Source organism: Schistocerca piceifrons, chromosome 3 (assembly GCF_021461385.2).
Source record: "Schistocerca piceifrons isolate TAMUIC-IGC-003096 chromosome 3, iqSchPice1.1, whole genome shotgun sequence".
Lineage (NCBI taxonomy): Eukaryota > Metazoa > Arthropoda > Insecta > Orthoptera > Acrididae > Schistocerca > Schistocerca piceifrons.
The window spans coordinates 522,504,610-522,521,626 of NC_060140.1; the positions used below are offsets into that span (position 1 = coordinate 522,504,610).

Sequence of the window (17,017 nt, forward strand, 5' to 3'; positions counted from 1 at the left end):
ACGCCACAGAGAATTGTGCAGATCACGTTGTGAAAACAATGGGACCACTGACCAACAATTAGGGTGTATATTAAAACAAAAAGTGCGCTTTCATTCAAATATATTTACAGAAGCATTGCATAAAAAAACTTTTCATGGCGTGATCTTTTTACAGTAGAAACTTTGCTAGTGCAAAAGTGACGGCCTCTCAGAAATACTTCTCATCCGATTTTAAGGAAACTATTCAGTATAAAAAATTGAAACTTTAAACATGTCGTAGTCAAATATATTAGCAAAAATCAAACAATGGAAAATCCAGGATTGAATGTAACAATATTATGAAAAGGAAAGTTGCTACTCATCATATAGCGGGGATGCGGAGTCGCAAATAGGCACAACAAAAATACTGTCACAAATAAATAAACCTTTCGGCCATTAGGGCCTTCGTCAACAATAGATACACAACACACACACACACACACACACACACACACACACAAATACACACAAACACAACTCACACACATGACTGCAGTCTCAGGCAACTGAAACCACACTGCAAGCAGCAGCACCAGTGCATAATGGGAGTGGCGAATGGGTGGGGATAAGAAGGAGGCTGGATGGGGAGGGGGTGAGATGTATGGTGGGGGTGGCAGACAGTGAAGTGCTGCAGGTTAAATGGAGGGCAGGGGAGAAGTGGGGAGTAGGGGGAGGGGAACTACTGGAAAAGGAGATAATTAAAAAGACTGAGTGTGATGGTGGTATTACGGCTGTGTAGTGATGGAATGGGAACAGAGAAGGGGCTGGATGGTTGAGGACAGTGACTAACGAAGGTTGAGGCCAGGAGGGTTACGGGAATGTAGGATCTATTGCAAGGAGAGTTCCCACCTGCGCAGTTCAGAAAAGCTGGTGTTGGTGGGAAGGATCTATATGGCACAGGCTGTGACGCAGTCATTGAAAGGTAGGATGTCATGTTTGGCAGCGTGTTCAGCAACAGGGTGGCCCACTAGTTTCCTGGCCACAGTTTGTCAGTGGCCTTTCATGTGGACAGACAGCGTGATGGTTGTCATGCCCACATATACACATCAAAAAAAGTTTTGCATCACCTCAGTTCCGAGAGTTCCAGAACCTGTACAGAAAATTGGAATAGAGATCAACATAAACATCATTTCCGCCCTTTTTATTGCTCATGAAAACCACACATTGCATGTTGTACCATCATACAGTGAGATCTTCAGAAGTTGTGGTCCAGATTGCTGTACACACCAGTACCTCTAATACCCAGTAGGATGTCCTCTTGCATTGATGCATGCCTGTATTCATCAAGGCACTGTTGGTACAGATTGTCGCACTCCTCAATGGCAATTCAGTGTAGATCCCTCAGAGTGGTTGGTGGGTCACATCATCCATAAACAGCCCTTTTCAATCTATACCGGGCATGTTTGTAGGGTTCATGTCTGGAGAACATGCTGGCCACTCTAGTCAAGCGATGTCTTTATCCTGAAGGAAGTCATTCACAAGTTGTGTGTATGATGGGTGCACGAATTGTCATCCATGAAGACAAATGCCTCACCAATATGCTGCCGATATGGTTGCACTATCAGTTGGAGGATGGCATTCATGCATCGTACAGCTGTTACAACACCTTCCATGACCACCAGCGGCGTACGTCGGCCCCACATAATGCCACCCCAAAACAGCAGGGAACCTCCACCTTCCTGCACTCACTGGAGAGTGTGTCTAAGGCGTTCAGCCTAATTGGGTTGCCTGCAAACATGTCTCCGACGATTGACTGGTTGAAGGCATATGTGACACTCATTGGTGAAGAGAACGTGATGTCAATCCTGAGCGGTCCATTCGGCATGTTGTTGGGCCCATCTGTACTGCACTGCATGGTGTCATGGTTGCAAAGATGGACCTCACCATGAATGTCGGGAGTGAAGTTGCGCATCATGTAGCCTATTGCGTACAGTTTGAGTAGTAACAGGATGTCCTGTGGCTGCACAAAAAGCATTATTCACCATGGTGATGTTGCTGTCAGGGTTCCTTCAAGCCATAATCTGTAGGTAGCCATCATCCACTGCAGCAGTAGCCTTTGGGCAGCCTGAGCAAGGTATGTCATTGACAGTTCCTGTCTCTTTGTATCTGCTCCATGTCCGAACAACATTGCTTTGTTTCACTCCGAGATACCTGGACACTTCCCTTGTTGAGAGCCCTTCCTGGCACAAAGTAACAATGCAGACGTGATTGAACCGCAGTATTGAGCATCTAGGCATGGTTGAACTACAGACAACATGAGCTGTGTACTTCCTTCCTTGTGGAATGACTGGAACTGATCAGCTGTTGGACGCCCTCCGTCTAATAGGCATTGTTCATGCATGGTTGTTCACATCTTTGGGTGGGTTTAGTGACATCTCTGAATAGTCAGAGGGACTGTGTCTGTGATACAGTACCCACATTCAACATCTATCTTCAGGAGTTCTGGGAACCAGGGTGATGCAAAACTTTTTTTGATGTGTGTAGAATGCAGCACAGTGGTTGCAGCTTAGCTTGTAGATCACATGACTGGTTTCACAGGTAGCCCTGCCTTTGATGGGATAGGTGATGTTCATGACCAGACTGGAGTAAGTGGTGGTGGGAGAATGTATGGGACAGGTCTTGCATCTAGGTCTATTCAGGGATATGAGCCACGAGGTATGGGGTTGAGAGCAGGTGTTGTGCAAGGATGAACGAGTATATTGTGTAGTTCGGTGGACGGTGGAATACCACTGTGGGAGGGGTGGAAAGGATAGTGAGCAGGACATTTCTCATTTCAAGGCATGACAAAAGATATTCGAAACCCCAGCAGAGAATGTAATTCAGTTGCTTCAGTCCTGGGTGGTACTGAGTTACAAGGGGATTGCTCCTCTGTGGCCGGACAGTGGGACTTTGGGATGTGGTGGGAGACTAGAAAGATAAGGCACAGGAGATTTGTTTTCATACAAGGTTGGGAGGATAATCATGGTCTGTGAAGGCTTCAGTGAGATCTTTGGGATATTTCAAGAGGGACGGCTCATCACTACAGATGCGATGACCATGGTTGGCTAGACTGTACGGAACAGACTTCTTGGTATGGAATGGGTGGCAGCTGTTGAAGTGGAGTTATTGCTGGTGGTTAGTAGGTGTGATATGGACAGAGGTACTGCTGCAGCCATCTTTGAGACAGAGGTCAACATCTAGGAAGGTGGCTTGTTGGTTTGAGTAGGACCAGGTGAAGCAAATGCGGGAGAATTTGTTGAGGTTCTGGAGGAATGTGTATAGGGTGTCCTCACCATCAATCCAGATCGCAAAGATGTCATCAGTGAACCTGAACCAGATGAAGGGTTTAGGATTCTGGGTTTTTGGGAAGGATTCCTCTAAATGGCCCATGAATAGGTTGGCATAGGATGATGCCATGCAGCACCCATAGCCATACCATAGATTTGTTTGTAGGTGATGCCTTCAAAGGAGAAGTAATAGTGGGTAAGGATATAGTTGGTCATGGTGACTAGGAAGGAGACTGTTGGTTTGAAATCCATCAGCCATTGGGAAAGTTAGGGTTCAATAGCAGTATGTAAGGGGAGGTGGCATCAATAGTGACAAGCAGGGCACCATGTGGTAGAGGGACAGGAACTGTGGAGAGTCATTGGAGGAAATAGGTGGTATCTTTTATATAGGAGGGTAGGTTTCAGGTAATAGGTTGACGGTGTTGGTCTACAAGAGCAGAGATTCTCTCAGTAGGGGCACAGTAACCGGCCACAATGGCACATCCTAGGTGGTTAGGTGTATGGACTTTAGGAAGCATGCAGAAGGTAGGAGTGCAGGGAGTGGTAGGGGTGAGTAGAGAGATGAAGTCCGAGGAGGGGATCTGGGATGGGCCTAAGGATTTGCGTAGCGACTGGAGATCCTGCTGGATTTCTGGAATGGGGTCACTGTGGAAAGGTTTGTAGATGGAAGTATCAGTCCTTCTACCAAGTAGTCCTTAAGGTTCAAAACAACAGTGGTGGAGCCTTTGTCCATACATAGAATTATAAGACCAAGATCAGTTTTTAGATGGTGGACTGTGGTACTTTCTGTGGATGTAAGGTTAGTTTGCATATTGAGGGATTTGGGGAATGATGGTGAGGCAAGTTTCGAGGTTAAGAAATTTTGGAAAGTTAACAGGGGGTGAATAGGGGACAGTGGGGGTGGATTACGGTTGGATGGAGGAGTGAACTGAATTAGGCAGGGTTCAATATTGGTCTTTGGTTGAGTCTCATTAGTAGGGTTGGTGGCAAAAATGTGTTTCCATTGTAGAGACCAGGAGAAGGAGAGAAGATCTTTAACAAGTCCTGCATGATTGAATTTGGGAGTGTGGCAAAAGGTGAGACCTTTGGAAAGCACTGATGTTTCTGTGGACTAAGGCATCTGAAGGAAAGGTTCACGATTCTGTTATGGATCTGTTTAGGTTCTGGATTCTGTGAGGTGGTGGGAGGAAGGTTTGGAGGGTGGATTAAGTGCAGTAGGTCTACAAGACAGGTTTTGTCAGCTATGAGGGGACATGGGGGAGGATGTTTGGAGGTTGTTGCAGAGGTGGTGGACAGTGATACTCCAGTGTGGGAGTAGGAAGCTCTCTATCCTGCACAGGCACACCAATTTCAGTGTTTATATGATGAACAGTACCATCATGAACAGCACAAACTGCATGTGGCCTGATAGTAGGGTGCACATCTGTAGCCAGAAACACACTGAGTTGTAGAGCAGGGTAACTGGTCAGAGCAGTTAACTGGTCGGAGCAGTGGGAACACTGTCAGAATCATGCACTGAAGTTGGATACAGTACTTCACAAATTTGTTCGGATTCCTTGCAGCTAGGCCTTGGAAGTATGTTGGCATCCTCTGAAGAGGCAGACATGTGGTGTGGCTGTTGCAAATATTGCAGAACAGCTAGATTGTGCTTGGCAGTGTGAATTGATGCTGCTGGGTCATCAGTGTGTTGCCACAGATCCATGTTTTCTCATCCTGTGCTGTCATTTGTGGTGCTAGTGAAGAATAGTTGGACATCAGAGAGCAAAGCTCACTGGAGAGTGCTGAGCACTTTAGGAGGATGTCCAGTGGTCTATCTCAATGTGATGATGAGGTGGGAGTGGGACAGGAATTTTCAGGGAGAATTTCACTGATACCTCGAATGATTGCCTGCTGACTGTCAGGCCTAATAACAAATCATGGGAAAGATAAGGAAGCAGCTGGTAGTGATGCAGAAAGTCTGCTCCCAGGACCATCTTGGTGATGAGAAAGGTCCAGTGCATATGTCTCTCTGCCACCAAGCCCAAAGTGATTGAGGTGGTGCCGACAAACTCAATGACTGTAATTTGTGTCATGTAATTGGAATGATGATGGTGAGAGAGTAGTCAGTGCTCGAGCTAGTGGGAAGGTGCTGACATCAGTGCCCATGTCAATGAGGAATTAGATTTGCTTCAGATGGTCATACACAAATAAGCATGAGCGTCGGAAGGGCTGCAAGAGGTGGCAGAACTGTGCAGTTGCGGTTGATTAAGGCGTCTTGTGATTGTAGAGTGGCCTGGTGCACCTGCAATAGACCACTGTGTCCGTTTGGGTAAAGACAACACTCTGCAGTCGCTAGCCTCCCGTCTGAATCTGCTATGGAACCAACAGAATCACTCGGCTGTCGAAGAGGCGCAGGCAGGTGGCGTTGTTCTCTGAAGTGGTGTCTGTTTTAAAACAGTACTGGGGAGTGGGGGGGGGGGGGTGGGGGGTGGAGGGGGGGGGGGTATGCCAGGGTTGGAAAGCCGGGGAGGTGAGCGTATTTGCTGCATCGTTCAATAATTGTTGCCTGTCAACACTTTGAAGGTCACACGACAAGGTGGTGGGAGGGGATCCAGGTCAGATCGGCTGGGGTTGGCAGGCCTCAAATGTGTCATGACTGAACAAGTGGAAGCAGTGATGGTGGCCAGCACCAAGTGAGGTAGCTTGGGCGAGCTCGGCACTAGTCGCTTAGCCTCAGTTGCCTCATAGCTGAGAGGAGCAATGATCTTGCTGACATCAGAGTAGCCGTTGACGAGAGTACGATGCTGTGCCAGGGTGTGAATTCAGTTCATGAGGCAAAGTCTGACATTGAGATGGTTATCCGTGTGTGACAGCATTGTGTTCTGGATGTGTGTGGGTTGTTATGATAGCCAGTGTCCAAAGCATGCGGTCGGGCATCAGCGCAGGATCAATCTGTGTCTGTAGGCACTGCCAGACTGACAGTGGTGGGTTGTCTCCAAGGGTTTCTTCGTGCGTTACTACATGTAGTTTGTGTTCCAGGTAGAATGAGAGGCGCTGGAGTAGCAAAGCCTTAGTTATCTCGTACTTGCTGTGAGTGGGTGCTGCACCGTCATTGAAGATCCCATAGAGAGATAGCAAGCATTTGCATAGAGTTAACCATACTGCTGGAAGGTCAGTACACAACAGGGGTAATTTAAAACGAGGCTGGGTGGTGTGGAGACTGTCCATGGGTTGTACGCTCAGGACTATCCAGAGCATGGTGTTGACCAATGCGGCCACTGCAGGAGCAACAGAGCATGTAATATGCAGTTGCTGCATCTCTTGGAAGTGCTTATCTGGCAGCAACGTGGAAGCATGTGATGCTAATGGCGTGGACATCATGTCATCCAGAGCAAAGACCTTGGGCGACATACAGTACGATGAGGCTCGTGGAAGTGTGGTGTTGTGTGGCTAGGATGGGATGTATAATGCTTAGTCAAACGGATGCATCCTGTCCCTATGAGTGGTGTACAAGAGGACAAAAGCACACAGCATGGCTGGCACAGATGTGATGTCAGACATGGGTTGGTGCAACGTAGATGGAACTTGAAGTAGTGAATGCTGCCAAAGTTCAGGCCTGTGGAGCATGTTAGCACAGTATGCAGAATGCATCTGAGAGGTGTGAGACACAAGGTATGTGGTGGTGGTTAGGTTAAACATGGTATGTGGTGTGGGAGGCGCACTGTTCAGTACACCGGGGATCACTTTTGAGTGGAACTAATGGTGCAGAAATAGTTGTGACATGAGGCTCAGATACTGTGGTGGGATTGGCCGTCATAATTTTCTGCCTTTAATTGGAGTGGTAGATGAGATAATGGCACGATTATTTGACAGGCAGTTGTTGATGCACTGGAAAGGCACTGGTAGGAGTGTCCAATCAGCATTGTGGCTGGAAAATATCACTTGAAAAGTTGCTGGAAAGGTTCAGCAGTCTGTGGGTAGGCATGGGAACTGGAGTAGAGAAAAAACTAGGAGCACACAAGGTAACAGTTGCAGGATAAACAGTGCTTCATCGTTTGTCACTCCACTCAGCATTGTTTCTGTCTAAATCATTGCACTGAAGTTCCTCTAGTCCAGGTCGAATGTTACATTGTAAATTGTGACACAGAATGTTCATCTCGCATCGTGGCAATATTTGTGAAGTATCCTCGGTGCCATCGTTGACACAGTGAGGTGATGTGGTGAATGATGGCAGTATTGTTGAGTACCCAACAGGTGCAGCAGATCTGCACTAAATCATTATGCAGTACCGAACAAAAGCGCTGGTAGGTCGATAGACACACAAACAAACACAAACATACACACAAAATTCAAGCTTTCGCAACAAACTGTTGCCTCATCAGGAAAGAGGGAAGGAAAGGGGAAGACGAAAGGAAGTGGGTTTTAAGGGAGAGGGTAAGGAGTCATTCCAATCCCGGGAGCGGAAAGACCTACCTTAGGGGGAAAAAAGGACAGGTATACACTCGCACACATGCACATATCCATCCACACATACAGACACAAGCAGACATATTTAAAGACAAAGAGTTTGGGCAGAGATGTCAGTCGAGGTAGAAGTGTAGAGGCAAAGAAGTTGTTGAAAGACAGGTGAGGTATGAGTGGCGGCAACTTGAAATTAGCGGAGATTGAGGCCTGGCGGATGACGAGAAGAGAGGATATACTGAAGGGCAAGTTCCCATCTCCGGAGTTCGGATAGGTTGGTGTTGGTGGGAAGTATCCAGATAACCCGGACGGTGTAACACTGTGCCAAGATGTGCTGGCTGTGCACCAAGGCATGTTTAGCCACAGGGTGATCCTCATTACCAACAAACACTGTCTGCCTGTGTCCATTCATGCGAATGGAAAGTTTGTTGCTGGTCATTCCCACATAGAATGCATCACAGTGTAGGCAGGTCAGTTGGTAAATCACATGGGTGCTTTCACACGTGGCTCTGCCTCTGATCGTGTACACCTTCCGTGTTACAGGACTGGAGTAGGTGGTGGTGGGAGGGTGCATGGGACAGGTTTTGCATCGGGGGCGGTTACAAGGATAGGAGCCAGAGGGTAGGGAAGGTGGTTTGGGGATTTCATAGGGATGAACTAACAGGTTACGAAGGTTAGGTGGACGGCAGAAAGACACTCTTGGCGGAGTGGGGAGGATTTCATGAAGGATGGATCTCATTTCAGGGCAGGATTTGAGGAAGTCGTATCCCTGCTGGAGAGCCACATTCAGAGTCTGGTCCAGTCCCGGAAAGTATCCTGTCACAAGTGGGGCACTTTTGTGGTTCTTCTGTGGGGGATTCTGGGTCAGAGCCAGTTTCTTGTCCCCTCAAACCCAGAATCCCCCACAGAAGAACCATGTTATGCTGATGGATGTGACTACCATTATATATTTCCATTTATACAAAGAAAAAACTACACACTACTTTCTGCAGGCCATGGACCGTCAGCAGAACACTTGCTTTCAGATGTGTTACTGACATGTGTTCAGACACAGAAAGTATTCCTTCATCTGTTGAGGAATTTACATATCTTCCAACTCAACATCAGACAGTGATCTAATTGTTATGGTGTTGCAATTCAAACTGAGCAGAAACAATGATGTTTCAAATAGCTGAGAGTTGCTAAACAGATTCCTGGGAAAAGCAAGAAACAATCCATTGTTATTGATTGTTCAGAGTATTTTGGATTGTTAAAAATCATTGTTATCATAAATTAAAACAAAAAACTATAAAAAATTGACGTTAGAATTGTAATATTTACACTGAGGTGACAAAAATCATGGGATACCTCATAATATCACGTCTGATCTCCTTTTGTGCAGCATAGGGCATCAACTTGATGTTGCATGGACTCAACAAGTCATTGGAAGACGCCTGCAGAAATAATGAGCCACACTGGCCCTATTGCCATCCACAATTGCGAAAATGTTGCTGGCCCAGGATTTTGTGCATGAACTGACCTGTCAATTATGTCCCATAAATGTTTAGTCAATGGCCAAATCATTCACTCAAATTGTCCAGAATGTGTTTCAAACCAGTCATGAACAATTGTGGCCCAGTGACATGGCATACAGTCTTCCAAAAAAAATCCATTATTGTTTGGGAACATGGAGTCCATGAAAAGCTTCAAATGGTCTCCAAGTAGTCAAACACAACCATTTCCATTCAATTATTGGTTCAGTTGTACCAGAGGACCCAGTCCATTCCCTGTAAAAACAGCCCACCCCATTATGGAGTCACCACCAGCTTGAAAGTGCCTTGTTTGACAACTTGGGTCCATAGCTTTGTGGGATCTGAGATACACTTGAACCCTGAAATCAGTTCTTACCAACTGAAATTGGAACTTCTCTGACTAGGTCAAAGTTTTCCAGTCATATAGGGTCTGACCAATATGGTCACTAGCCCAGGAGAGTTGTTGCAGGTGACGTCTTGTTGTTAGCAAAGGCACTTGTGTCAGTCGTCTGCTACCATAGCCCATTAATGCCATATTTCACCTCATTGTCCTAAAAGATTCATTCATCATATGACCCACATCGATTTCTGTGCTTATTTCTCCCAGTGATGCTTGTATGTTAGCACTGACAACTCTACACAAACACTGTCACTCTCTGCCATTAAATGAAGGCCATCAGCTATTGCATTGTCATTCTTGAGAGGTAATGCCTGAAATTTGGGATTCTCGGCATTCTATTGACACTATCAATCTCAGAATATTGAATTCCCAAAGGATTTCTGGAATGGAATGTCCCATTTTCTAGTTCCAACCACCATTCTGCATTCAAAGTCTGCAGCCATAATCACATTGGAAACCTTTTCACATTAATCATCTGAGTACAAATGACAGAGCTCTGCCAATGTACTGCCCTTTTATACCCTGTGTATGGGATACTACCACCACTTGTATATGTGCATATTGCTGCCCCATGACTTTTGTTACCTCGCTGTATGTCAGTTCATTATGACCTGAACATTACATATGTTACTGTTATGACTAAATTATGTAAAATACTTTAAAACATTTTTATATACGTATTTCTCATGTATTTTCAGACAGTCACTGAATTTCAGAAAGTTATCTTGGAAATAATGAGAAACAAAATTTATAATGATTTTGGGACATATAGACCAGAACAGAATAGCAGGGTTAAATGACAAACGATCACCAACTAGAATCTTAAGTGTTGTAACTGTACTTATATTCTATAGCACAGAAAGCATACTGGTATACTTCATATGTAGAATATGCTCAGTACAAACTTGGCCTATAGCTATGCGTGAGGAAGAGAACAGTGGTAATAGTTGGGGCCCTGTTGTTATGCTGTGTGCAACAGAAGTCACAATATCAGTTCTCAGTGTAATAGCCAATAATCAGTAGGCAACTAAAATAACATTTATTTGTAGCAAAGAGTTGTACTCACCAAATGGTCAGGGTCTGAATGTGTCTGCCATTCATGAAACACATTACCCTGTTTAAGGTGTAACCCTGTAAAATAACTGATTTTCTGTAAAATGGTTATTGCCCCACTTAGGAAAAATCGTGGTTCATACAATTGTGTACCATGTAGAACACAATTTTCAAAATGTAGAACACTGAAATATTTAAAGCAAATTCACTTGAAAATTCTTAAAACTATACATTTGTATGACTTCTTTATACAGTCACCATTCAGATTTAAATATTTATCACACTTCTTAATCATCTGACAAGTGCAGAATGTCGGAATTATGTTAAAGAGGTTTGGAGTACAGCAAATTCTTCACTTGCACCCCAGGAAAAGACTGTCTACTAGTAAATGTGCCTGTCCATCAGATGCTACTAATTTCCAACAATTGTGGCATCTAATAAAATAACTATACATTTCAAATCCTTAATGCCAAATAGAGCATATAGTTTTCATATAGCCCTACTCTGCCAAACTGTACAGTAGTGAGTATTCAGTATTAAGCTGCAGCCTAACCACATGTTAAGTGACTAAGTTAGACAGTTCTCAGGTCAAAGGAAAGTAGGAGCATAACAGTGCCAGTGGGATATGCCTTGAGACAATGAGATGTGTGAATCAATATTTAGGTTGATGACATCTTTATTTATGTTTCCAGGTTAAATATGCAAAAGAACTGTGATCCTTATAGTTTGTATCCCCATTGTCATCATTACATACCTTTTGCTATCATGACAATCTTTGTACAATAGCTATGATGTCTGTATCCCCATTGTTATCATTACGTACCTTTTGCTGTCATGACAATCTTTGTACAATAGCAATGATGTCTAACCTCTTTTGAATTATTCACTTACAGGTTTCTTTGTATCCTGTGTGTGTGCAAATGAAAGGACTGCTACATATCTTGCTATGGGGAGCTTTTTACCAATTGTTATGCTCTGTGGTAAGTGCAATTTAATCTGACCACTGGTATTTGTATGTATGGAATAAAAGGAGTAGTGGTTTCTACTACTTTAAAATTTTTCTGAAATTTAACTGTAGAGCAATCTAGAAAATAACTTCCATTAGTCTATAAATAAAACACTGGAATATTTAAAGCAAATTCACCAGAAAATCTTAAAAGTATACATCTGAATTACTGCTTTATATAATCACTATTCAGGTTTAAATATTTATTTTACTGCTTAATGATTTGACAAATTCTCTCCCTATAACTTTGGCACCTGAGATTGCACTCAGTCCATGTCAGCACCTCGAAATTCTTCATCAGAGTCAAATTATATTTCATGTGGATGAAGAGATGGAAATCACTTGGTTCGAAGTCCAGGCTGTAGGATGGATTTTCAAAAACATTCCATTTTAATGCCACAAAAATCCTGAGTTTTCTGTGTAGTGTGTGGCTGGACATTGTTATGCAAAACTGCAGGTTGGTCAAGACACTATATTGCCTGCTTTGGATGGCTCTTCTCAGTGTGCTTAATGTCTCATAGAAGGCTTCAGAATTGATTGTCCTTCCATGTTTCCTCATTAGCGTAGGAAACGTATGTCTCATCACCAATTACAAGAACTTGCCCCCCTTCTAACAGCCGTGTACCGCAAGTCTCTAGAGGAACGGAGGGTTCCAAATGATTGGAAAAGAGCACAGATAGTCCCAGTCTTCAAGAAGGGTCGTCGAGCAGATGCGCAAAACTATAGACCTATATCTCTTACGTCGATCTCTTGTAGAATTTTAGAACATGTTTTTTGCTCGCGTATCATGTCATTTCTGGAAACCCAGAATCTACTATGTAGGAATCAACATGGATTCCGGAAACAGCGATCGTGTGAGACCCAACTCGCCTTATTTGTTCATGAGACCCAGAAAATATTAGATACAGGCTCCCAGGTAGATGCTATTTTTCTTGACTTCTGGAAGGCGTTCGATACAGTTCCGCACTGTCGCCTGATAAACAAAGTAAGAGCCTACGGAATATCAGACCAGCTGTGTGGCTGGATTGAAGAGTTTTTAGCAAACAGAACACAGCATGTTGTTATCAATGGAGAGACGTCTACAGACGTTAAAGTAACCTCTGGCGTGCCACAGGGGAGTGTTATGGGACCATTGCTTTTCACAATATATATAAATGACTTAGTAGATAGTGTCGGAAGTTCCATGCGGCTTTTCGCGGATGATGCTGTAGTATACAGAGAAGTTGCTGCATTAGAAAATTGTAGCGAAATACAGGAAGATCTGCAGCGGATAGGCACATGGTGCAGGGAGTGGCAACTGACCCTTAACATAGACAAATGTAATGTATTGCGAATACATAGAAAGAAGGATCCTTTATTGTATGATTATATGATAGCGGAACAAACACTGGTAGCAGTTACTTCTGTAAAATATCTGGGAGTATGCGTACGGAACGATTTGAAGTGGAATGATCATATAAAACTAATTGTTGGTAAGGCGGGTACCAGGTTGAGATTCATTGGGAGAGTGCTTACAAAATGTAGTCCATCAACAAAGGAGGTGGCTTACAAAACACTCGTTCGACCTATACTTGAGTATTGCTCATCAGTGTGGGATCCGTACCAGGTCGGGTTGACGGAGGAGATAGAGAAGATCCAAAGAAGAGCGGCGCGTTTCGTCACTGGGTTATTTGATAACCGTGATAGCGTTACGGAGATGTTTAATAAACTCAAGTGGCAGACTCTGCAAGAGAGGCGCTCTGCATCGCGGTGTAGCTTGCTCGCCAGGTTTCGAGAGGGTGCGTTTCTGGATGAGGTATCGAATATATTGCTTCCCCCTACTTATACTTCCCGAGGAGATCACGAATGTAAAATTAGAGAGATTAGAGCGCGCACGGAGGCTTTCAGACAGTCGTTCTTCCCGCGAACCATACGCGACTGGAACAGGAAAGGGAGGTAATGACAGTGGCACGTAAAGTGCCCTCCGCCACACACCGTTGGGTGGCTTGCGGAGTATCAATGTAGATGTAGATGTAGATGTACAATTCTGTTCTGTAAGACTTCCTTTGATATTTTAATGGGAAAGAAAACTCAGAGAAGCACTGATCTGCTGATTTTCCTGGTACTTAGAAAGGTGTTTTGGGACCAAACCAACACAGAAACTGGAATACATTAATTGTATAGTCGTGATCACATGAAAAACACTCTATGACATCTATTGAAAGTTGTCTGGCAGTCAAGATATAAGGAGAAGCTATTTTTTTTAAATGTTTTAGCAATTTATTGTAGTGCTCATTTTGCATGGTTAAGGTGGTGAACAAGGTGCGGTGTGGCTTTCTATCAGATCCCTAAGTCACTGACCTACTGTGTGAGTTAGTGTAGCAAACATTCTGTTCCCCTCACTACTCTCCCTATGACATGAAATGGATGCTACTTTCTGGATAGCTATCATAATTAGAATTAAAGATATTTTTAGCTACTCAGATTGACAGCAGATATCAATGTGTACTTGTCATAATAGTAAAAAATACAATAGTACTTGCTTTTTACTTTTAAAATGGGGCTTACTGTCATGAACTTGTATGGTGTTAACAGCATGCTGATAAAAGGTAAGATTTAAGAGCTTCAGTAGTGAAATAAAATAAGTGGCACACTTCCTTTCATTTGTAAAATGTTGGAATTTTGCAACTGGTGTAAATAAGGTGTTTCTTTAATTTTTATTTTTATTTTGTTCTTTTGCGGGGAGGGGGGATCCAAAGCCTCATCATATTTGAGAACATACATAGGAAATTTCAGGGAGATGTGAATTGACAAAAAGTCTACATCAGGATGACTGTACATGCATTTGAGGACTTTACTTCCTGAAAACAAGTCCAGTATTTTAACTAACGTGTCAGTTTGCTTGTTCATAGATGAAGAAAGATAACATTAAAGTCCACAAATTAGCTGGGCTCTCACAAGACTGACTGAGATCTAAGTAACTGAGTTGGAAGATTCTCAATGAAAAGCTTTAGTTATGTTGTGGAAGCAATCTTAAAAAATTTCAAGGATCAGCTCTCAATGTGGATTCAAAATTACATTACTATCTGTCACATACCACATTTTCAAAAGAGTGAGAAAGAGATTAGCTTCTACAAAAACAAATGAGCAAACATTCACTTATGCTGTGCATGGAATGAGAACAAAATTTTCAATATGATACTATAAAAATTACTTCTTTACACAAACCTTAACTGTTGGTAATGCACAGACACACTTCTACTAGCCAGCTGCTGGTGGCCGAGCAGTTCTAGGCGCTTCAGTCTGGAACCGCACTACCGCTATGGTCGCAGGTTCGAATCCTGCCTTGGGCATGGATGTGTGTGATGTCCTTAGGTTAGTTAGGTTTAAGTAGTTCTACGTTCTAGGTGACTGATGACCTGAGATGTTAAGTCCCATAGTGCTCAGAGCCATTTGAACCATTTGAACACTTCTACTTGCAAAAATTATGAAAATCTTTTGAGATGAAGGAAGAAAGAAGATTTGGGTCACACCAGTTCATGGGTTTATAGTTACAGATCTTCACATTCTTACATCTGAAAATAGTGAACATTAAGTCTTGATATCATTTTCTTGTTTGATTTTTGGAATGTGCAAATAATATTGTCAATACTATTCCTTTTTGTAATATTCTTATTGCCTTGCATTACTGTACAGGTATTATATGGCCAATTGAAGGTATGCATCCGATCCTGAGGTACATAAGTTTCATAATGCCACTGACTCAGTCAACAGAATCCTTGCGAACTGTTCTTGCCAGGGGATGGGAGTTTCATCAGCCAACTGTCTACTTTGGATTCGTCTCTACGTTCATTTGGATTATTGTCTACCTGACTGTGAGTGTACTAGTGTTGAAGTTCAAGAAAGGATAATGTATGAGTGGAAATTAAAACTCATACACAAATATTACGGCAACTGCTGTAAGAATACAGCATTCACTTCTGTGTATTTCACATCTGGTGAAGCTATCAAACAAAATCTGTGAAGCAGAATTGTTCTGTTTCCCATGGAACTGTTGCTTAATAAAGAATGAACATTCAGAAAGAATTCTGATAGAGTCTATAGGTAGCACTGTTCCATGGTGCAAGAATTGGTGAAACTGTAAGTGATCTGTCAGATGAATGTTTTTGTTGAACACTTATTATATAAGTGATATATATACTGTTTTATGTGTATGTTTTGTGCGTATTTACATGCATACAGTAATTAACTGGGAAGAATGCTATTCTTCTCTATCTAAGACTGTAAATAGCCACATTACTGTTCACTGATGACACAAAGTTAAATTGCATGACTTTTTCCAGTAGTCATGCTACCACGTCATGCTGTCACAAAGCATAGACTGTGAGTGAGATATATAATCAGGGTGAAATTCTCTTGCCAAGCAGATTTTCCAATATCTGAGAGACATTTTTATGTCCACAAAAAATAATGGTAATAAATCAACTGGCTATGTATGTAACATATTCATTAATCATCTCTGGGAACTGAATTTATATCTGTATTGACTTTGTTGTAAGTCTTGCCAAAACAGTGAGTTACACAAGTGTGTGTGTGTGTGTGTGTGTGTGTGTGTGTGTGTGTGTGTGTGTGTGTGTGTGTTGTGGGCGTGCCACCATACATCTGTCTGCACATTTCCATGTGTAGTTGAGATAGAGTGATTGTGTGTGATAGAGAGAGATAGAGAATTAATATGGAGCTGAATACATTCTTAATAATGAACTTGTGTTCATTAATGTGTTACTACTTTTTGATGCTTTTATAATGCATTGTGTGCCAATACATATAAAATTAGGATTAATTTTCATGGTTATTCAGTTTTGTTTCTCTGTTTCTGAGCAACCAAAAACATGCAATTTGAGATGATATGTTGTTGTACATTTGTCATTGTATAGTATATTAAAAATAAAGTTACTAAATAAGAAATTATAGTCAGTATTGTTTTACTTCCCATCTTCCACAATCCAGAGTCCTGGATTGCAAATTCTCCTTCCTTTCATTTCTTTCCTATCATCAACCAATTATTTAACATTCTGATAGGTCGCTATTTATGATTTCTATATTTGACTACTTCCTACACTTACACATTTTTCTCATATGTCCACTTTCCACTCTGGATGGCCCATGTGCAAGACCCAATTCACACACACACACACACACACACACACACACACACACACACACACACACACAAACAGATATATATATATATATATATATATATATATATATATATATATATATATATATATATATATATATATATATATATATATAAACAAAGATGATGTGACTTACCAAATGA

At 42.6% G+C, this 17,017-nt stretch overlaps 1 protein-coding gene across 2 annotated transcripts in view; it reads left to right on the top strand.

The window, feature by feature from the left end:
• LOC124788340 (ABC transporter G family member 23) overlaps nt 1-16,592 on the top strand; it is a 465,453-nt gene extending 448,861 nt beyond the window's left edge. For both annotated transcript variants that reach the window (XM_047255600.1, XM_047255598.1), the window contains 2 exons: nt 11,582-11,668; nt 15,370-16,592. In XM_047255600.1, coding sequence (XP_047111556.1) covers nt 11,582-11,668; nt 15,370-15,584 — 302 coding nt within the window. In that variant the 3' untranslated portion in view covers nt 15,585-16,592. The remainder of the gene's footprint in view (nt 1-11,581; nt 11,669-15,369) is intronic.
• Nucleotides 16,593-17,017: the final 425 nt, after the last annotated feature.